This window comes from Triturus cristatus, chromosome 3_2 (genome assembly GCF_964204655.1).
Source record: "Triturus cristatus chromosome 3_2, aTriCri1.1, whole genome shotgun sequence".
Taxonomy (NCBI): domain Eukaryota; kingdom Metazoa; phylum Chordata; class Amphibia; order Caudata; family Salamandridae; genus Triturus; species Triturus cristatus.
In genome coordinates this window covers 418,560,707-418,583,734 of record NC_140584.1, presented here as the reverse complement: position 1 = coordinate 418,583,734, position 23,028 = coordinate 418,560,707, and the positions used below count along the sequence as shown (strand labels likewise).

Here is a 23,028-nt window from a genome sequence, read left to right as displayed (position 1 = left end):
GGAAATTATGTTGAGACCATGGGATCTGACGATGTTGGCCAGGGGGCTCATACATGCGTTGAAGCATGTGGGGCTAAGGGTTGAGCCCTGGTGGACACCGCAGGTGATCTCCTTGGGTTCAGAGGTGAAAGGTGGGAGGTGGATCCACTGGGTGGTGAACCATCTGTGTGCATCCCTTTGGATGCCGATGTGGTGTAGTCTTTTGATCAGTGTGTGGTGGAATACGGTGTCAAAGGTGGCCGAGAGAAGCTGAACTGGATGATGGAGTGATCAGTCCATGTGAGTTCTGTGACATGGCTGTATTTGACATGGTTTCTGGAGGTGAAAATTGGATCCAGCGTGTGTCCTGCAGTCTGTGTAGGGTCATGGACAATCTGGATCAATCTGAGGCTGCTCATACTGTTGAGGAGGTATGCAATGTTTTTGTCATTGGGGTTGTCGATGTAGAAATTTAGTTCGCAGAGGAAGATATAGTCCTTTGATTCTAAGGCTAAGGGCGCAATGAAGTCTGCAATGGTGTTGCAGAAGCTGGAGCGTGGGCCTGGGGGTCAGTATGCGAGGGTGCCTTTGATGGTTGTCTTGTCGACTGTGTGGAGCTTAAAGTTGAGATGTTCCATGGGGGTGATGGTGTTGTCGGTGGTGGTGGCACACTGTATGGTCTCCTTGTGGATGATGGCTGTTCCTCCTCCCGGCTTGTTGGTGTGGTCCTGGTGAGTGATTTTATATCCATCAGGGATTGCTGTGGCAAAGTCTGCGGCGGATGAGGGGTTGAGCCAGATTCCAGTGAGGAAGACTATGTCGGTGCGAGAGTGGCGATGAGGACCCATAAGTCAGTGAAATGCTTGCATAGTGAGCGTGTGTTAAGAAGGGCACGTGTGAGTTGGTGTTTTTTTCTAGGTCGTGTCTACTGCGTACTTGGGGAAGGGCTGGTCAGTAGGCTGGTGTGTGTGCAGTGGCAGGTGAAGTCGTAGCGGGTGAGGGTCCTACCGTGGAGCGTGGGCCGGAGTGGGGACAGTGTTTGTTGCGGCATCAGGGGTCGAGGGTATAGAGCTCAGCGATGGTGTATCTTCGTGGGGCAGACAGGCCAGGGGTCGTGCCACTGGGCGTGGTCCAGGCGCAGAAGGGCTTGTCATTGTTGCGCCCTTGGCGTGCCAGCGACGCGCACGCTGCACCAATGCGCTGCGGCCTGCATTAAGTAGGTCCTGGGATGGGCGGACCTTCAGTTAGAGGGAAGAACAGTGAGTGGGAAAACCCAGTCGAGAAAACCTCAGAAGGAAAACCCGGGAAGCTGCTGTGTCAATGGATCAGTCGAAAACAAGCAGGAACTGGAGGCCACGGGCAAGTGGCAAGCTAGGTGCCCAGGTGCCTACGCATCACAACCCAACACTTAGAGTAAAGCTAAAAAAAAATTTAAGTGTGAACATAGCCAATTACATCATCAGTGCACAACTCTTGCTATGTATTGGGATGAGCAATTTTTTGCACTCTCGCAATGAAGCACTGCTGACTTGCACACAGCACTGAAGAATGTGAATGTAGTGCCTTTGGGCTGGAATGTTGCCAGGTTACCGCATACTCACGCACAAATACCTTCGAATTTGGTAATAACTCCATTCATTTTCAATGCTGCTAAGCAACAATTTTGTGGTAACAAGAGCTAAACAAAAGAAAGGCCGTTTATCTTACCAAGCGTGAGCTCAGAAAACAACCCGGGGCTATAAATAAATTACGCACATTAGCTGCCAAACCTATTGATATCCACTTGCCGAAATATGTGCGGTCATGCTATTTGTAATAAAACGTTTTTATTTCTGTTTCCAAAATATCAGAAATGGGAGATTGGGGTGCCACTATGAGAGTTTCTGGAAGCCGCCTCATCCCCAACCTCCTAAGCTGTGTTTAACTCCTCCTGACTGAAGGATGTAGCTTAGAACCTGTGTGCACATCCAGGCTGAGGATACAGGGCTGACTGTCAGCTGATGTCTGGGATGAAGGAGGAGAATCTGAGATAGCCTGGGGACATGCGGGTAAAAGTACATTGTCCAGAGCTAGGTTGTGTCTATATTATTGATGCAACATCTGGGGCCGATAATGTGCATTAATAGTACACGTTCATATAGACGGCACTGATGCTCGTGCAATTGTTGCTACAAATTTACATCAACATTTGCAACACCCAATAAGGGGGGATACACATTTGTACTAACTAAGTAATTAAAATATGACATTGTGGAACAGTGAGGCCGATTCACAGAACTAATCTGAGACAGAATCCTAAACTTACTACTTTTGGTATTCACAGAAGGCATTTAGTAGTAATAAAGTTAGGATTTTGTCTTAAGTTTGACTTAAGTTTGACTTAAGACAGACTTAAGACAAGCTTAAGACAAACTTAGGACAGACTTCAGACAGACTTAAGACAGACTTTAGACAGACTTTAGACAGACTTTAGACAGACTTAAGACAGACTTAAGACAGACTTAAGACAGACTTAAGACAAAATCCTAACTTTACTACTACTAAATGCCTTCTGTGAATATCAAAAGTAGTAAGTTTAGGATTTTGTCTCAGATTACTTCTGTGAATCAGGCCCTAAGAATCAGTCCAGCTGTCGATGCAAAAATGACGCAAGCGCCAGTGCAATCTATGTAATCTGGAAATGGAAGTCATCTATGTAGTTTGGCTCAAGGAGAGGACAGCAACGTGCAGCCAATGTTCTTTTGAACATGAAGCAACCCTACTGTGTACAGCCCCTTTGTACATAGAAAAACTCATGTGACATCTGCTATGGGACATCGGGCACAGAATAGAAAATGCACTTTAGTCTGAGTCTATCTTAGGTTGCACCTCCATGCGTTGTTTGTGTCCAGTGTGCGCCTGCATATTTTTTTATTTCTTTTATTTATGAAGTTTACAAACAAAACCAATATTGGTATCTGAGCGCTGTATCACAGGGTGGCGTCCAAAGCGCTATACAGTGGGGAAAAAAATATATAGCATGCATAAATGGTACAAAGAGTCACAGGATAATAACACAAGAAGTAAAAATATGATAATAAGATAAAAGTAAGGAATTGCATGGAAACAATGGAAACAAAGTGGTACGCATAGTTCGAAAATACCATATTCCTCTCATCCGATTAAGGTGAGCTTTGAAGAAGAAATAGTATAGTTCTGGACAGAAGGGTAAGTTGATGAGTAGTTGGCTGGATAGTTCAACCAATAAATCAGTCACGGTTTTGTAACGCGCAGCTACTTACCCGTAAGTGTCTCAAGGCGCTGTGGAGGGGGGGGGCTGCTGTTCAGTCGAAGAGCCAGGTCTTGAGGTCCTTCCTGAATTTAGGCAGAGATGGTGATTGCCTGAGATGCAGAGGACGGGAGTTCCAGGTCCTACAGCAAAGTAAAAGCAGGGTCTTCCTCCAGTGGTGGTCCTGTGGATCCGTGGGATGGTGACCAGGGCCTGATGGGCGAAGCAGAGATGTCTGGTGGGGTTGTGGAAGGAGAGGCGGTGGTTGAGGTATGTGGGTCCGGCATTGTGGAGGGCTTTGTAGGCATGTGTGAGGAGCTTGTAGGTGATCCTATTGCTGACCGGTAGCCAGTGAAGGTCTATCACGTGGTCGGTGATGTGGCTGCAGCGAGGGAAATTCAGGATTAGTCTGGCGAAGGTGTCTGGATGTTTTGCAGCTTCCTTTGGGGTTTTCTTCATGGTGCTGGCGTAGAGTGTGTTGCCGTAGTCGAGCTTGCTGCTAACGAGTACGTGGGTGACTGTTTTGCTTATCTCAGTGGGGATCCACTTGAAGATCTTTTGGAGCAAGTGGAGCGTGTGGAAACAGGAGGATGAGACGGCATTGGTCTGGCAGTTCATCTGGCGGTGATCTAGACCAGGATGATGCTAAGGTTTTGTGCGTGGTCCATGGGTGGGGTGGAAGTTCCAAGCACTGCAGGCCACCAGGAGTCATCCTAGGCAGAGGGGTGGGGGCCCAGGATGAGGACTTCAGAAGTTGTTCTTTGCAGCTGTGGGTTCATCAGAGAGGGAGAGGATCAGCTGGGTGTCATTGACGTAGGAGACGCTGTTGAGTCTGTGGTTTCTGACGATGGTTGCAAGTGGGGGCATGTAGATGTTAAAAATGGTAGGGCTCAGGGAAGAGCCCTCTGGCACTCCGCAGCAGATTTCTATGGGTTCTGAGAGAAAAGTTGGATGTCTGACTCTCTGTGTTCAGCCAGTAAAGAAGGAGCGGATTCAGTCGAGGGCTTTGTTGTGGATGCCAGCATCGTGAAGTCGAGCACAGGGGATGTCGTCAGAGATGGTGTTGAAAGTGGCCAAGAGGTCCAGGAGGTTGAGGGCCACGGTTTTGCCTCTGTCAAGCAGGGTGCAGATGCTGTCTGTGGCGGCGAGGGGAGCGGTCTCGGTGCTATGGTTACTTTTAAATTCAGATTGTGAGAGGTCTAGGATGTTGTTTGATTCGATAAACTCAGAGAGTTGGGTGATAATGGTCTTCTCGATGACTTTGAATATGTGGTGGGGGCAGGGATCCGAGGGGGCTCTGGAATGGATGCTCTTCATGAACTTTAAGGTATCGTCGGTGGTGAGCGTAGTCCAGTTGAGTAGGGTCTACTGGGGTCTGGGTCCATTGGATGCAGTGGTTTCGCGTGGGGTCGAAGGGTTTTGGTTAGTGAACCTGTCGTAGATCGCCTTGACTTTGCGGTGGAAGGAGGTGGCGAGGTTGTAGCAGAAGTCTTGGGAGGGCGGGTATACCTGTTGTCTCAGTGCTGGGTTGGGTGAAATCTTTGACCATGGTGAAGAGTAATTTGCTGTTGTGTGCATTGGTGTTGATACGTTCTTGTATGACCATTTTCTTAGTTGATTTGATGAGGTGTGGGTATTTGGTGACTGCGGTTTTGAAGGCTGCGTGGTCTGATGAGGCCTTGCTGCTTCTCCATCTTTTTTCAAGCCATCAGCAGGTACTCCTGGACTCTTGGAGGGTGGGAGGTAACCAGCTGGCTTTCTTGGAGGGTTGCTTGTCTGAGGGTTTCCTGAGGGGGGCCAGTGTGTTGGTGCAGTTGGCGATCCAGGAGTGGATGTTGCTTGCAGGGGCGTTGGTGTCCGTTAATATCGGTGGTGGGGTTTCTGTGAGGGTGGTGATGAGTTGGTCTTCGGTGACCTTGTTTCAGCTTCTGCACGGGTGGCAGTGGGCGTGCTGGTGTACGGTGAGTTTGGTGAAGGAGAAATGGATGCAGCGGTGGTTGGTCCACTGTAGTTCGGAGGTGTGGCTAAAGGAGATGTTGCTGCTTGCGGAGAAGATGGGGTCGACTGTGCGGATTGGAGAGGTGACCAATTGCTTGAGTCCAATTGTGGCGAAGTTCTCTAGTAGGGATGATGTGTTGTGGTCATCAAGGTTGTCCAGATGGAAATTGAGGTCTCCGAGGAGGAGGTAGTTTGTTGAGGCAAGAGTGTGGTGTGAGAGGAAGTCGACTAGGAATTCGCTGACTGGGGGTGGGGTCCAGAAGGTCTGTAGATGAGGGTGCCATGGAGGGTGGTGTTCGGGTTGGTTTGGATCTGGAAGTGGAGGTGCTCCATGGTGGTCGACTTGTCATCCGAGCTGGTTTTAATGCGGAGGGTGTTTTTGTGTATGATGACGATGCCTCCTCCTGTTTGGGTGGAAATGTCCTAGTGGATGATTTTGTAGCCTTCGTTGGCGATGTCTGGGGCTGAGGTGGTGTTCATCCAGGTTTGCGTGAGGAAGGCGATTTCGGGGGAGACGGAGTCCAGCAGATCACCAATCTCCACGGCATGTTTGTGGGTCGTACGGTGGGTCAGTTTGGTGTGCGGTGGCAGGCGAAGGTGTTGCTGCAGCTGAGGCAGGTGAAATGGCCCTGGATGTCGTTCGGTGATGCAAGGTGGCAGGCAGAGTGGCGTCTGGTGTTGACGGCATGGAGGGTGCTGGCGTCGTAGTCGTGGATGGACCGAGGACCAGGGTCCATGGCACTGGGCACAATCCAAGCAAGGACGGGTGCAGGCGGGCTTGCCACGCAGCGGCCCCCATTAAGTGGTGTGAGGGGAGGATGGACAGCTGGAAGACGGGAAAGCGGGAAACGGGAAAGCGTCGCCGGAGGGGATTTGGCTTGCGGGGGATGAGCGGCAGGGACACGAAGAGGAAAAAGGAGAAAAACGTAACAAAAGTGAAAGAAAGAGACAAAAGAGCAGAAAAGATGAAAGGACAGTAAAAAAGAGATCAGAGGAGAAAAAGGCAGAAAGCAGAGAGAAAGAGGGCAAAGCAGCAGCAGAGCAGAGATGCTCCCCACTGGACCACCAGAGATGAGGCGCAGGCGGGTGCCTGTGGGTGGAGGGGGGCCTCGAACAATAGTTCTATTGGTTGGTGAAATGATGGATGTTTGGGTGAATGCTTGGATGAGTGAGAAGATGGACACTTGAATATGTGGATGGATGGATGAGTTCATGGATAGTTGGTCCTTGTAGGAATGGGTCATAGATATGAACCTAAAGTATTTATATGTGTCTGTTTCTGTGTATGCATGTTAATCTGTATTTGTCTGGCTGCCTCATTATGTATGTTTCTCTGTCAATATGTATGTCTCTCTGTATGTAGTTAACATGTCTCTCTATGTGTGAACGTATCTGTTTATGTATGCACGTATGCTGTATCAATGTATTTATCTTACTAATTGTGTGTACATCTGTCAATCTGTGTATGTATGTGCCTGTATGTCTTTCTTTCTATATATTTTCTCTTTGAATGAGCATATATGTCTGTCTATCTCTGCTCGCCTACCTATGGAGCGTACTTTTATGCTTAGTTTTGTGTATTTATGCATCTGTCTCTCTCTGGTTTTTTTACCTGTTATGGATGCTCTTTTTTTCACCCTCAGCATCTTTTGAATACACACTAGTATATTTATTGACTACCACACCCAGTAAACCGTATCTATTGCTGAATAACAAATTATTCTACCTGCTATGCATGCACGTCCACCACCCTCCTATCGTGTTTATATATGAAATGAAGGAGTCCTTGTCATCTGCTGCAGTTGTATTGCACCAACCCCAACCCCCCCCTTGCACCCCCCCCCCCCTGCCCCCCCCCCCCCGCATTGGTCTGGTTGGGAGGAGGGGACTATTCTTTCTCCCTGTCTCAACACCGAATAACCTCCGAGGTTTGATAATTACCTTGGCCTGTGGATCGTTTGAAAATGTTTACAAGTTTGGGTGACTCAACAACGTGGGGGGTGGCCTTTGCAATTGTATGTCATCTGCCGTGAGTGCTTCCTGGCTGGGGACATGACCTAAGTATAGCTCAGAGGGGAGCAGGCACAACAGTGGCTACATGCAAAATACGTGCTGACCAGCATCCCTAAGAATACCCCACAAATGACATAAATGAAGAAACCTTTTATAGAGGCCCTTTAAGCACGTGCTATATATTGCTTTCGTTTGACAGCTCAACTCTCTGCAAGACCCATTGTTACCAATTCTTTCGAATATACAGAAAAGGTGCGCTTTGACTGCGCCCGGAAGAATATGTTCACTCTCACCTTGTGCTTATGACTGCTTGGTCTGTCATTTCACCTTTTGTGGAATGCTTGCTTTGGAATGAATGGGGGACTCTTACGTGTCAAAAATATACTGAATCATCACAGATTACATAGTTTATCTCATAAATGTATTATATGCAGAAAACAATCGTGTTTGTATTGTTTTCAGTGCAGTGGGTTTCTTAAAAAATATTTTAATAGTACTCGAAATAGAAGCCAGACCTATTGGCTTTGCCAATTTCAAGTTTCCTTTGATTCGCCCATGAGCAATTTTCACTGCTCTGTCCCTACCTCCTTGAATGATTGTCTACATTTAGTATGCATTTCTATTTACTGCAATATTTGCTGTCACGCTCGCTGGCACCGCTTCCACCCCTTATGGTTTTGCTGCTTGGTGGCCGAAGTGAAGCGTGCGCGCGACAGCTCTTCGCTCGCGAGTCTTCCGTGCCCGCTCATGCCACTCCCCCGCTCTGGAAACCCCCTTGCATTATACGCTTCTCACCAGCTTCTGGTAAAGCACGTGTTCCCAGGCAGCATGTTTCAGGTACTCAAAGGACGTTTCTGTCACTCTGAAAGGCAGGCAGCACACAAGCGTGGGCGAAGTGCGAGGGCCAGACACGGCCATGCTTTACGAAATTACAGACAGATGTGGTTTTATGTCAGGTGTAGGATTCTGTGGCGTATAAAGGTCTCTGTGGGCCCTAGCGTGAGTGAGCAAAACGCCCCCCCCCCACCCTCAAGGTCAGGCAGTGAAATGCACAGCCATACTGGAGGTAGAGGGTCCCACACACAACTGGGTACGGGCGCCACCACACCAGCTGCACCAATGGCGGGTTCTCAAGTGGTAGGATTGTAGCTAGTCTGCAATAAATCCTAGGCACAACCAAGCACCAACTAACAGCCAACATATCACACAACCAACATCTCGGTGTTAAACACTTATAACCAAACCAGAGCAAAGAGTCTACTCACCTAATGGATCAAGAGGTACCGCCTCCGTCTCAACAGACACACCTAATATGGCGGCAGAACTGGCTTCACCATTGTATATTTGATCTAGGGACTAAGCGCACTCCCAAGCTAAGTAGGCCTAGGGTGTAGCAGGTGCAGTGGCACTAGAGCCTAGAGGTTTGAGGGTATGACTGCAGTGCACACCAGTAAACAGAGTCTTTTACGCCCCAAGCCCATTCACCCTGCTTTCATTAGGGTCAATGCGTCCCTCAAGACTATCACTCAATCAATCCATCAATCAAGATTTATAAAGCACGGCTAATCACCCAATAGAGTATGCAGGCGCCTCGATAGAGTATCCAGAGGCGCATTCGAGCAACTAGGTCTTGAGGGCACTTCCGGCTCACTGAGAAGTGAGTTGATGATTCAGAGTTGCCTGGGAAGGTTGCGTGGGGAGGCTCTTTTCAGGTCTAAAACTCTAATCACCACAAAACCCAGCAACAGCAATGCACTTGATAAAAGAATTGATAAGACACCCGACTGAGAGAACTGCAAACACTTCAGAATGCAAGAACCTATTCTGTTTCCCCGGCGAAGGAGCACCACCTATGCAAAGTGTTAAATATCTTCCACAAAAATTTACTCAACAAGTCCCGCACCCAGCCTCCACTTACTACATGGTTACCGGCCCCCTTAGCGCCACGATCTAGAATAAACCTACTTTTGCTGTTTTATGGAAGCCATCCTTGAAAGGCAGTTCCTTCGGCGTCAGTGGTCAAAACCCGTAGGACGCCCTCTCACCTGAAATGAGAAGGACCCCCAGCCACCTGCATTTCAGCGGGGTGTTTTTCCAGCACACAAGACGGAGAAAGCTCAAGGGATGTCCAGCTTAGTCCAGCAGGATCAATCCAGGCCAGAATTTCAGGATAACCACAAAGTAAATGAGGTTCATTTTTAAGTGAGTACTTTATCTTTTGCCCATATCCTTAAATTCTGCCCTGGATCCTGCACTGTTGGTCCAGACTGCAGCTGACTGATTGACAACACCTTTATGTAATTCCTTCCTCTGTTGCCGGCCTCAGTGCTTGCATCTTGCTTCTAATGTACAGTCGCGCTGATACCCAAATGGGTTGTACGCGCTTGGCATAGATGCAAAATAGATTCAATAAATTACTGTGATTACTTTCATTACATAGCAGGAGCTTCCACCTCTGTGATTCACATCTAACTCCTAACCATAATCAACTGGTTCTGCTCTCCTACCACTTCAGCCTGGCATCCTCTGGTGAAAAACTCATTAAGTCGCAGGCCCACAGTTCCATTGCCAAGCGTTGGGACCTAATTTATAATAAATAGCCTTCAGCTGCTTTTATTGATAACGGAATACTGCTCATAGGATCAACATGCCTCATGGTGTCTATTGCTCTGCTAGCTAAGCACTTATGCTTGGGGATGCGGAAGTTGTATTTGATGGAAAATCAATTCGCACCCGCAGCATAAGTACATATCCTTCATTACCTATGTATAGATTGATTGTATTGTACTCCCCTTTACCGCCTGACAAATGTTATAGTATGAACAATCCACTTTATTATGCCTGACTTCCTCAGACCTCTCCTTTGTACAGCAATCTGAAAACCAGATAGGTGGATTTTGTGCCTTAGATGGCAACAAATGAATAAATAAAGATATTTTGGGCACCCAAGCATCCTCTTGGCAAACATTCTACCCCTTCTCAGTGTGCGCCAATCCGTCCCAGATTTATGAACACTCCTTGTCTTCTGTAGAGTACCACATGGCTCAATCCTTTCTCCCATCACCTTAACCCTCTATCTGGAACCTCTGGGATCCTTTCTTGCAGACAGGGGTGTTAAGATCCATCCAATATGTTGCTAAAACTCACCTCTACTTAACAATATCCTCTCCTAACTACATGCAGAAACTCGAATCCCGTCTCAAACTCATCAAATCTTGGACATCAACTAACATCTTATAGTTAAACCCTACAAAGACTGAATTCCTCCTGTTTACCAAAAGCACCAAACATCTTCAGATTCATGTCTGGCTCTCGAAACTACTAGGATTCACTCCCCAGCTGACAGACCATGCAAAATGTCTGGGATTCACCCTCTGCACAAACCTCTCATTCAAGCAGTGTGCTGACCAGAAAAACAAGCATTTGCAATGCAATAGGTCTCGCATTATTAAAGTTTGAGCTATTGGCATTGCCAAATAATGCAACACCAATAGCTCAAACTTTTACTGAGCGAGACCTTTTGCATTGCAAATGCTGGTTTCCATTAGAAGTCTTTGCCCCTTCCGACCTCTAAATGCAGATCCTGGTGCTGAGCTGTGCAATTGCTCTAAGAAGGGGTGAAAAAACGACAAAGAATCATTAACATGCAAATGGTCTTTTAAAGACCTGTGAAGTACTTGGGTGCGGCTGTGTGTGTGCCCGGGAAGGTGTCTCAGCCGTGCTGACACACATGACGGAGAAGAGGGGGGGTGGTTCTGAGGAATCCTGGAGCTGACGGCTTGTCAGAGCAGGGGGTACTGCAACACTAGTTCTCTTTATTTAGACCACGCACCTACTTAGATATGCCACACACCTTTGATGTTTGCTCCACCCCTTTTAGAGCACCCCCAGTTTTTTCCCCACTGAAAGCCCTGCCAGAAGCCATCTTGCCATGCTTAGAGGCATCTTGGTATTACAAATGGAAAACAGAGTGGTTTGTCACAGCGCCATGACTCCAACGAAAGCGCCACCTGCAGGACCTCTGCCAACATTGAGACCCTCCAGATCCACATGCAGAAGCACCAATGCCCCCTGGTTCTGCACCCCTCGCTGCCTCCTCCTATAAGAGCAGAATCATACCATAAAAACGAAAATCTACCAACCGTTTGTTGTGCTGATTTGGGGAGTAGCAAGTGTGAAACACAAGTTGGCCTGTTACATGTCACTGAGGAGCCCAGTGCCTCGTGTGAACCACCCCCTTCATTCTATCTTTATACATATATCTCAAGGTGTTTATGGGTGCGTAGTTTTACCACTAGATGACGGGCATTTGTGCATCTTGTTTATTTTTATTTTTTTCTGAGCTAGAAGGACCTTTGACTGTACAGACACCACGTGACCCCAGCTGATGTTTAATGTTTCCGATAGGTGACGGTCAGTCAATGTGTGGCACCCAGCGGTACGTGGCAACAGATAACCCCGTGCCATCTCTGCCTGGCTACTACCGGACCTACAAGCAGAGAGTAAACAGGGGCACCTCAGTATCTATAGCAACCTGGAAGCAATCAAAACACAACAAACAACAGTGTTTCTTCCGGGGGAATTTCTGCAGCATATTTCTCATTTGAGAACAGATCAATTGTAACCCAGTGGTATTAATAATTCAAAACATTTATCACACAAACACTAACCATAGTTGACCCGCATGTTATTCAGATTATAGGTCATACTTAATAGCTTGTAAATGAAGAAGGCTGCTACAGTAGTGTGCAAAAGGGGGCGCAGTGCTCGAGTGATAGCCATGTGAAACAAGCAATGGCCGCGCGGCCATGAAAGTGAGACGGCCGCGCGGCGCGAAAGTTTAAGGAAACCAGTGGTGCACACGCACCACAGAGGGGCGAGGGAGAGCGGCAGCGAGGTGAACGCGCACTGCTGCGCATGCTACACACGGATGGCAATCGGCAGAGCAAAGGCAGGACATGTGCCTGCCTTTGCCCAATTGCATGCCTTTTAAAAAAACAGGAAACCCAATGGCTGCTTGCAAAAGCGAAACCACACGCACAAGCGTGTGGTCAGCTTCCAGAACCCCCTTACAATACGTCTCGCAACGCTAGGCGTGAGACCTAAAAAGGGGGGATGCCCAGGGCACAGGATGACTTTGCAAAACTAGTTTAACACTTTTTAGTGCCCAGCACTTTATAATTCTGCTCTTTAGTAATAACCTTTTTGGTTCCGATTAGCTTGGTTTTATCCTGTAAATGCATCACCAGTAATGAAATGCTATCAATTGTAGCTACTGAAGTTTTAAGTCAAAAACCTGGCGCACTGTCAAAAATGTTAGCAGATTGGCTTACGTCGAGATACACAAGCCTTAGGTTATAGTAAACATTATTTGGCATGTACATACGCAGCAAGGCCCAACTTGATTTCGGCATTCGATGATAATTCACTGTCAAATGTCTAAGCTACTTAATAGATGCAATTTAAATGAGCATGCCATGAGTCTTATCGGTTTTAAATTCTACATGAGTTACAATGCAATAGGTCTCGCAATGACATTGCTTTGAGCTATTGGTTATTGAAAATGTTATATTTGTTTTCCCCTTTGTGAGGCATTAATCAAGTAATTGCATTGTAAATGACAATGCCTTTTATTTAGGTTTTAAAAACGAAAACAAAAATAAAAGGCATTGTTATTTGGAATGTCAATAGCTCAATTCTTGTAAATGCGAGACCTATTGCATTGCAAACGCTTGTTTCTCTGAGTAATTTACTCTTGCTCCAGAGACAAACGTCACTTACTCTGGGATTTTCGGACCAAGAAATACTTTTGAAAATACATTTTAAAAGTCAGAGGCAGTGTTAACTGAGTATTCTGGTGTAAACTGCCTTGTAAAGTCAGAGCTCAAGTGACAACTGCACTGAAACTGTCGTGTGGTAACAGAATTTAGTGGAAACGCTCACTGCCCCTTAATTCTGCAAATCTTTACACCTACACTAACTAACATCACAGCATTAAACACGGACAAAAATTGTCCTCACTCGTTCCTGCACAAACTGATTCTCAGACATGTATTAATATATATACATAAAATGACAGTTCTGCATGTGTGCACGCTTAAATTCATGTACATTGGCATTCAATGGAAATAACACACACATCTGCTGACACTCACATATATATTAATAAACATACGTATGCACTAACAGAAACTTGTCCACTGGGGCGCACACACACCAGCTGGCACTCATATTATTTTAGGTTTTTGCATTTTTTTTAGCGCCCAATTGTTTAACTTGTGAGTGCCTGCTACCCCCTTAGAAATTGGACTCCAGAGGTGTCCATAATTGTAATGGTAATAATCCACCTTTCTTTCCAGCAGTTGGTACTGGTGCATGAAACCTTTCAATAAAGTGTTCTGTTTATGTCCCTCGCAACCCCTCGGTCTGGGGTATAAAATGGCTGGTCTGTCACCTGTGGCCGTAATGCCACATAGTTCATGGCTACACGGCCCCCTCGTGTGCTTTATGTAATGCCGCTTTCAAACCTCGCCGGCTCCCCCGGGGCGCTGGCGCCAGCGTTCTGCCCCCATTAGTGGCAGAGAAGGCAACAACTTCATTTCTGGGCAATCCAGATCAAAGTCATTAGACTGCTATTGTCAATGTGTTTTCACACCCATAATCCGAAATGCAAATTGGTACAAAGCAGGCAGTCCTTGAGAGCAAACGGATTTAGAGGCGCTGGCTGTTATCCATCGGGCTTGACTGCTGCGTCACCCTGGGCCTGGCTACAACATAAACAGAGGTTTATGAAGGGATATGGTCAGAGGCGAAGTGGTCCGTGAGATTATGGGGGTCTGTGCTGGAGACGTGCGCCGCTAGGCAGTCACCCCCACCTCTGACTGGACCCAGACCACGTGGGTCCCTGGAGACCGGTGGCGGAGCGCCGAGGCCTACACTAATCATTTGTTAATTTGGTGTATTCAAGACAAAGGCGGCCGCCCTTGTAGTCTAATAGGGTCGCCATTCTCTCGTCTGCCCGAGCAAGGGGAGGCCAAAGGTTGTCATTCTTAGAACCAGATCAGACAAGCCATGCTCTCACGGGCTCTGCACTCTGGTGCATGGTTGTGGCTGGAGAGGGATTCCTTCAGCTAGTTTGTAGGTACCGGTCGCCATGGTTGTGGTGAATGGCATACAAATATTAAAAAGAAGGTGGCACTTTATGACAGAACTTACATCTCTGTATATAGCCAGGTTACATTCTGTTCACTATGCTGTCACAGCGGAGTGAGAAAGAAATATGCAGGAGTACTCCTTTAGAAACACCTGATATCTCTGTGTAACTAAATGGTAATGGTAAAACACGTATGCTTAACACACTTCTGTAGTGTCAAGCACCTCTGAGCAGTGCCTGTCATACTGAAAGTGTGCCTGGTAGTGAACATACAAAGGACAGTGGATTAGTAAGCATTTGTGGCATGTGAGCAGAAACAGTTTTATAGTTCTTTGCCTCTGGTGCTGGTTTGTTGCGTTATTCGCAGCTCTCGTGACATGTCATAGAGTTAGTCTAGTAGTTTAAAGGGGGGAAAAATAATTGCAAAATCTATTTCAACACAAAGTCGACAACAAAATGTGGCCTATCGGCTAGAGGGGTCGACCTCAAAGCCGGGAACCGGGTTTGATCTCGGTAGGGACGCTCAATATCCTGTGATCCTGAGCAAATAACGAAATCTCCCCGTGCCTAACAAAATGAATGTGTCCGTCTGTAACGCAACTGGTGCTATGTAAAGCGCTCCGATTCCTTCGGATCGAGTTCGCGCTATATAAAACAAAAACAAAAAAAATAGGAAAAATTAAATGCCCTGCTACTACATATTGCATAGGCAATTCTGTGATGAAAGAAAATCACAAAAGTATACATCAGGTTTCAGAAGTCCCAATGAAACAAAAGCACTGCGATAAAGAAGCACTTTGCTCTCAAAGCTCAATCTGACCAAAACCATGCACAAATTGCTAAGCAAAGGAAAGCCGCTCACCTCTGTGTCCTACCTGTAATCCATTCCACGGGACAACGTTTCTTTATTTAAAGCCACCTTTTAGCGTCAGTGCTAAGTAAAATACTTTAATATTGAGAGCCACTGGACACTGCACTATTAATAATCGACCAGGTATTGCTTTCTATACATTAGAAGGAGTGGGAACTTGTGAGGAGCCACTGCACATTATTGGCTGCACCCTACAGCTGCCGGAGGAAGGAAGTAAGGGCTTTGGAAACAAGCATTGGCCGCACGCGCGCCTCGCGCTTAAAGTTAAAAAAAAAAATGAAAGACAAGCCCGGCGGAGCGTGGCGCGCGCGCGCTTGGGGGCGGGGAAGCGGACCCTTTGAAGTGCTCCCAAAAGGCGGATTGCATGGCGGCACGATGCACATGATTGTGCGCGTGCTAGCAATGCAATCCGCTTTTTGGGAGCACTTTTCAAACCCGCTTTCTATAGTCTCGCTTTGCGCTCGCTTACGCGATAGCAAGGTCCAGACCTAACCAGGATAGCTGGGTTCCAAACCTTCCGTTCAAAGAAAGTGAAACTGTTTCTTCCAAAAGAGGACGTCAGAACAATTGTACAAGCCTCAGTGCTCTCTCATGTGGGCGGGAGGCAACAGGCAGCTCAACGGTCTCCCTAATACCACCCCTGAAAGGTATCCCACACACTGCGGCCCGCCATCACCCCTATGTTAAACAACCTACACTGGTTTGCCCTTCCCGCCAGAATCATTTTCAAGACGACCTGTATCACTTGTAAAGCCCTAAAGAAAAACACCCCAGCTTACCTGGCAAACAAACTAGTCACTTCTGGGGTACAATGGTAGACGAGGAGCCAGGATATCACCAGAATTGAGACAAACCATAGCAAGAAGGAACAAGCATTGGCATAGCCAATAGGTCTAGCTTTTGGGACCTTATAAGTATTTAGTTATGCCGCACACTATTCGTGGTGCAACAACATCAACTGTTGCATGGTTAACCCCTTCGCCGCGGCGGGAATTCCGCCGCGGCGCTGGGGGGTGCGGGGGGGCAGCGCGGTGGCGCTGTGCTCATGACGGAGCCGCTCCGTCATGAGCCACAGTTGAGCTGTGCTCATGACGGAACGGTTCCGTCATGACTCCGCCCAGTTGCGTTGTCCCCCCGCACAGGCGGGGAAACAGCGCCGCGTGGGCGGAGCGGCCGCCAACGGTCGTGTCATGACGGAACCGTTCCGTCATGAGCACACGGCAACCGTGGCTCATGACGGAGCGGTTCCGTCATGAGCGGGGAAGGGGTTAAACACTTATAAGGTCCGAAAGGCGAGACCTATTGGCTATGGAAATGCTTGTTTTCATTATACGCTATCTCTGTAGTAGACGCTTGATGCATGGTGTCTTGTGTGTGGGCTGCATTTGGTTACTAGCAACATTGTGCTCAAAGCTATCTTGTTACTATACGTTGCTGTCTTGGGTGTGGGAAGCATTTTTGTATTACTTAAAATATTGTTGTTATACGCTTGAGGCGCGTGGGGCTTGGCGCTTGATGTTTTCTGAATATCGAGGGGGGCTTATAGCGATCATTTTGTTTGCTTTATGGGGTTGTCTTATGTGTGGGATGCGTTTTGTTCCTTAACATTTTAACTAAACGCGAGAGGCGCGTGTGGCTTATGGTGATAATTTGGTTTAACATTGCATGTTTTGCGCCAGGTATGCATTTACTGCTATTGGGTAAAACTAGTAATGTTTATATGACGGCATCAGTTCGATTTGGGTATTTTAAATAGTATTATTATCGGCGTGTCCCCAAAGTCTTAACCATGATTAAACACCTTGTTGTGCTCTGAATATTTTGAACATGCGTCACTCGTCAGCGCTATATCTTTGGCGAGGATAGCGCTGCATAAGTTCTCTACCTCACTTTAAGTACCGCGGGCTGCTAATACAGCCTAAACTCTCTAGCTATGTTTATTTACCATTAACTTGTATTTATCTCAGACTGTGCCATCATTGATGTCAAAGCGCTTTCCATACATTGAGGCGTATTCGCAAGGAATCACATTTCAAACATTGCTGTTTCCACGAATTTTAGCAAATACAGAAAAAATCTAGTCAGAAGGCATGGGGCTGGCATATGGGGTTTCTCAGAATCAACTTCTTCACACTTACTGAGGGCAGGAAGGGTGTTTCAATGTAATTGTTGCTGCGCATTTTGTTGCCACAGGTCAGCTCGAATGTGAAAGACTGTGATCCTCGGCACCTTTCAGGGTCTGTTGCTTAATGCCGCACTGTTAACTTTTTTGTCAGTTTCAGTAAGTAGATTCCCACACATCCTGGCTCTTGCAAACCACAGAGGATAGCCAAAGTGGTTAAAATCTTACTCCCGGTGGCGATTAGTTAAACTGCTTCCTTATCAGCTCGTTAAACCCAGGAAGTTCAGCCTCACTCCAGCCACAGACGCGGTAATTGAATTCTGCTGAAGGCATTGCGTTGCTGAGTCTTACGAAATCATGCCAAATTGTTGATCGCATCACTGGTTAGTTGACAGTCACAGAGTAGAAAAGAGCGGTGTTATCTTATTCTTAAGCGCACGCATTGGTACACAACCGCCTGGAACCAACCTGCAGGTTTTAATCTCACATAAACTGACTCAGGATTTCATCATTCCAATGTTGACAAGACAAATTGGTCCGGACGCGAGCGAGCGCCCGCCACGCGAAAGTGAAAGCAAGCGCGCGCGCTTGGCGGGCGGGGGAGCGCATTCCAGGCTGGGGAGCGGACCCTTTGAAGTATGATGCCGAGGGCACCAGTGGGCTGAAGCGCTTACCAAAACGGATTGCATGGCGGCATGATGCACGTGATTGTGCGAGTGCTCGCCATGCAATCCACTTTTGGGAGCACTTTGAAATGCCCCTCTTACTAGAGTCTCGCCTAGCAATTGCGTGAACGCAATAGCTAGGCGAGACATAAAAAAGACACAAGTCAATACTTCTCATCGTGCTACCGGGATCTGGAACAGTGTCTGTAGTAACATGAGATCAGCACTAGGGGTGGGCGGAATTTGCGAAAGTGACTTTCGCAAATTATCGCGAAAATGTTAAAAATCTCCGCAAACACGCGGAAATATCGCGAAGATGCGGAAGTTTTTTTCCCGCCCGTTCGCGGTATTTTCTGTCGTGGTCGCGGCTCGCCAACTTACCCATGCGGTTGCTCGCGGGCACGGCCAACTTGTTTTCACTCTTCTCGCGGTGCATGATCGCGAGAAGAAAGACGTGATCGCGTGACCAATGACATTACTGCGGGCGCGACCTGTCGCGAGACAGCGCAAATGGCTACCAACAATCCAACATCTCGTGGAGAACGCGACCGGATCGGGAAAACTTGTCGGCGAACGCGGGGATTCAGGTAAGGTGATCGCGCGCGTGCGAGAATGTATTATTTTACAGCGCGAGCAAGAAACAAATTATCGCTAAGCTGCGGAATGCGGAAATTTTGACATTTTCCCGCTCTCCGCGGAACGTGAAAATGTCAAATTATCCCAATTTCCGCGAGCGGAACAGAAATTTAGCCCAGGCCTAATCAGCACCAACTCCTACAATTCAGAGCAAGCACTTACAAAGCCAATAGGTCTGGCATTTCCTGGCCTGCTTTTTCTTCTGTTTTTTGTAAACCTGTGCAACAGACATTAAAAGTGTTAAAGTAAAAAACATAAAAGTTCAAATGTGGCTTTCGAAAGGTGGCATGTCATTAAAGAATGGCCTATTGCAAAAATAGAGAAAAACATAAAAAGAAAGCAGAATTGAAAGCAGAGATTAGCCTACTACCTCTGGCACAGAAGTGGACTGCGTTTTAGGTGCATGTGCAAAAACGAAACGCTGTCATTCACAGTGAAGAGAGCGAAAAGCTGAAGTAGGCTGACCCGTAGCCCCAAGCTGTGCCCCCCGCTTTAGCAGCTACAGCGAGGGAGGGGCTTCTATGGGCCTCTTCTGCAACTGACGGACAAAAGCTCATAATTAACCCAAGAAAGATGGATTAGTAGAAAAGGGAAAGAAGGATGGAAGGTTAAATGGAAGGATGAGTGAAAAGATGCATGGATGGGAGAAAGGATGGCTTGGAAAAAGAAAGGGTGAAAGAATGCCGGTGTGGGTGAAAGGATGGATGGGTGAGAGGATATCTGGGTGAACCAAATGATGGGTGAAAAGGGGAATTAGTGAAAGGATGCATGGGTGACTGAAATGATGGGTGAAAGAGTGGATGGTGAAATGATGTGTGGTTGAAATATAATGGGTGAAAGGGTGGATGGGTAAAAGGATGCATGGGTGGGTGAAAGGAAGGGTGGACGAAAGGATGCATGTGTGGATGAAAGGGTGGGTGGGTGAACGGAATTGGGAGTGGGAAAAATGATGTATGAAAGGTGGATGGGTGGGGAAAGTGTGGATGAATGAGTGAAAGGATGGGTGAAAGGATGGATACATGAAACGATGGGTGAAAGGATGTATGGGTGAAAAGGAAAATGGGTGAAAGGATGCATGGGTGGGTGGGTGAAAGGGTGGATAGATGGGTAGATGGTTGAAGGGATTGGTGAAAGGGTGGGTAGATGAAAGGGTGAAATGGGTAAGTGAAAGGATGGGTAAAAGAGTGAATGGGTGAAAGGATGCATGTGTGAATAATGGGTGAAAAGGTGGATGGTTAAAAGAATGCATGGGTGGGTGAAACGGTAGGTGGATGAAACAATGCATAGGTGGGTGAAAGGATCAGTGAAAGGGTGGATGGCTGAAAGGATTTGTGAGTGGGAGACAGGATGGGTGAAAGGGTGGATGGGTGAGTGAAAGGATGGGTGAATGAGTGGCTGAGTGAAAGGATACATGGGTGAAAGGGTGGATGCGTGAAAGAATGGATGAAAGGATGCATGGGTGAAAGGATGGTTGAAAGGGTAGATGAGTGAAAGGATGTGCTAAAAGGATGGGTGTATTGGTAGAAGGATGAAAGAATGGGTGAGGGGGTAGGTGGATGAAAGGATGCGATGGGTGGATGAAAGGATGGGTGAAAGGATGGATGGGTGAAAGCATGCCAGGGTGAGTGAAAGGACGAGTGAAAGAGTGGATAGATGAAAGGATGTGTGGATGAAATAATGGGTGAAAGGTTGAATAAGTAAAAGGATGCATGAGTGGGTGAAAGGAAGTGTGAAAGGGTGGGTGTAAGGAAGGGTGAAAGGGTGGCTGGATGAAAAGATGAGTGGGTGGGTAAAAGGATAGGTGAAAGGGTGAATGGGTGGATGGATTTGTGAGTGGGAAAAAGGATGGGTGAAAGGGTTAAAGGGTGGATGGGTAGATGGGTGAGTGAAAGGATGGGTGAAACGATTCATGATTTAGTGAAAGACGGGTGAAACGGTGGATGCATGAAAAGATGGGTGATAGAATGAGTGGGTGAAAGGATGGGTGAAAGGGTAGGTGGGTGAAAGGATGCATTGGAGGATGAAAGGCTGTGTGGATGGGTTGATGGGTAAAAGGATGCGGGGGGGTGGATGGAAAGATGCATGGGTGGGTGAAAGGAGGGGTGAAAGTGTGACTGCATGAAAGGCGAGTGATAGGATGTGTCGGTGAAAGGATGCATTGGTGGGTGAAAAGATGGGTGGATGGGTAAAAGGATTAATGAGAGGGTGGATGAAAGGATACATGGGTGAGTGAAAGGATGGTGAAAGGCTGGATGGGTGATAGGGTGGATGGATGGGTGGAAGGATTTGTGAGTGGGTGAAAGGATGGGTGAATGGGTAAATAGGTGGAAGGATGCATTGGTGGATGAAAGGATGGGTGGATGGATAGATGGGTAAAAGGATGTATGGGTGGGTGGATGGAAGGATGCACAGGTGGGCAAAAGTGTGGATGCATGAAAGGATGGGTGATAGGATGCGTGGGTGAAACGATGTGTTGCTGGATGAAACAATGGTAAAGGATGTATGGGTGGATGAAAGGATGGGTGAAAGGGTAGATAGGTGGATAGGTGGAAGGGTGCATGGATGAGTAAAAGGATGGGTGAAATGATGAATGAGTGAAAGGATGCCTGAGTGAAATGATGAGTGAAATTGTAGTTGTAAAAGGATGTGTGAGTGGATGAAAGGATGGGTTGATGGGTGAAAAGATGCATGGGTGGGTGAAAAGGATTGGTGAAAGGGTGGATGGGTGAAGGGATTTTGTGGGTGAGTTAAAGGATCGGTGAAAGGGTGGATGGGTGAATGGATGCTTGGATGAAAAAATGGATTAAGTGGTGAATGGGTGAAAGGATGAATGGGTGGCTAATGGGTGAAAGGATGGGTGTGGAAAAGATGAGTGGAAGGGTGGATGGATGGATGAACTGGTGAAAGAATGAATGAATCGATGATAGAATGTAAAGGTAAACTGGTGGATATCAGCAGGTGGATGGAAGGGTGAAAGTGGGCATTGATAGATGTTTCGATGGAAGGGAGGGTCACGCCCACTTGCTTCACTCTCTTAGTCCCATCAGAGCTTTGGTTCAAAGTAAGGGGTTTAATTTTCTGGCTACTCACTTACTTGAACACGCCACTGGATGAAAAGGACTGACTGAAAGACCCTGTATCTTTATATGTGTAAACCTTTATTTATTTGTTTTACAAATTTCTTGAAAAACATGAGGCTGGTGATACAAAATGCTGAAGACATGCCTCTGCAAGGAGCATTACCCGCTAATCCAGCAGTCTACCCTTGGCCTTCACTTGATAAAGGTATCTTTCTAGAGTGCATGGTCAGGGTTGGATTGGGATTAGAAATCGGCCCGGGCATGCTACCAAAAAGTGGCCCACATTTGCAGATTGCCTTTCCTCAAAACACTGCTTCAGCGAAGTTTTATAAACACCTGAAAACAAGTGAGGCCACTTCTGCTCAGGCACCCTGCCCCACTCGGTATGCACACATTAATTGGCCGGCCCAGCGAGAGAAAGGGAGTGACACCTTTGCCCGTTGAAAAAAGGGAGGTAATGGACGCCCATCTGCCTCCAGAAAGGCCACTCAGGGCCCCACTAGGCCGCTGGCGACATCTGAACACACCAGACACAGCCCAAATCGGCCCCCCAGGCTGCCAAAAAAGCAGCCCACAGCTGGAACTTCGATACCCTAGGCCACTGCCCGAGTGCCCGCCTTACCAATCCGACCCTGTGATGGTGCCTGTTCAACCCTCCATTGCTCTCCTGCTAGGTTTGTCCTATACAAATACCAACACATACACACAAATAATGAGACTTACCCCATGTCTGTGGCCGCCAAGGACCATGCAGTCAAGTCCTGGGCCTTCATATCACCTAGAGTGACCTGAAATTTAAAGCAAAAAACCAAGACATTTCACAAAAACAGAAGAAGGACTAACATTTTGCTCCAACCGAGCGCACAGAATGACAGCACTCCTCAGCAGAGAATTACAGAAGAGGTCGTAAGGACATAAATTAAATGCAATTTTTATAGCCAGTAGCATGCCTGTTTATTAAATTGCTTTCCTATAACAGCTGATAACTGTCCCTGCTTTGGAAAACATAAAAAGGGCTTCCCACCATTTCCAGTCGACCCTCTCAGAAAACCAGGACAAGAGCTACATTTTTCGAACTCTGCCGGGCCAGCTGGTGAAAACTCGGGGCGGTCCTGGCATATCCTGGACGCCAGGTCTCCCTATTATCACCCCTCATTGTTTTCAGGTATGTCAGTTCAATTGGTCCAAATAAAGTGATCCAAGACTACAATTCCCAGGGCGCCTTGAAGCAAAAGTTATGAAC

General features: G+C 47.2%; 1 protein-coding gene across 3 annotated transcripts in view; it reads right to left on the bottom strand.

Annotated features, from left to right (window-relative positions):
* Window positions 1-23,028, bottom strand: part of LOC146857474 (platelet-activating factor receptor-like) — a 66,598-nt gene that overhangs the window by 6,304 nt on the left and 37,266 nt on the right. For 2 of the 3 annotated variants that reach the window (XM_085648007.1, XM_085648006.1), the window contains exon 2: window positions 22,509-22,573. The exons of the other annotated variant lie outside the window; for it this stretch is intronic. In XM_085648007.1, coding sequence (XP_085504133.1) covers window positions 22,509-22,558 — 50 coding nt within the window. In that variant the 5' untranslated portion in view covers window positions 22,559-22,573. The remainder of the gene's footprint in view (window positions 1-22,508; window positions 22,574-23,028) is intronic. 3 annotated transcript variants of the gene reach the window in all.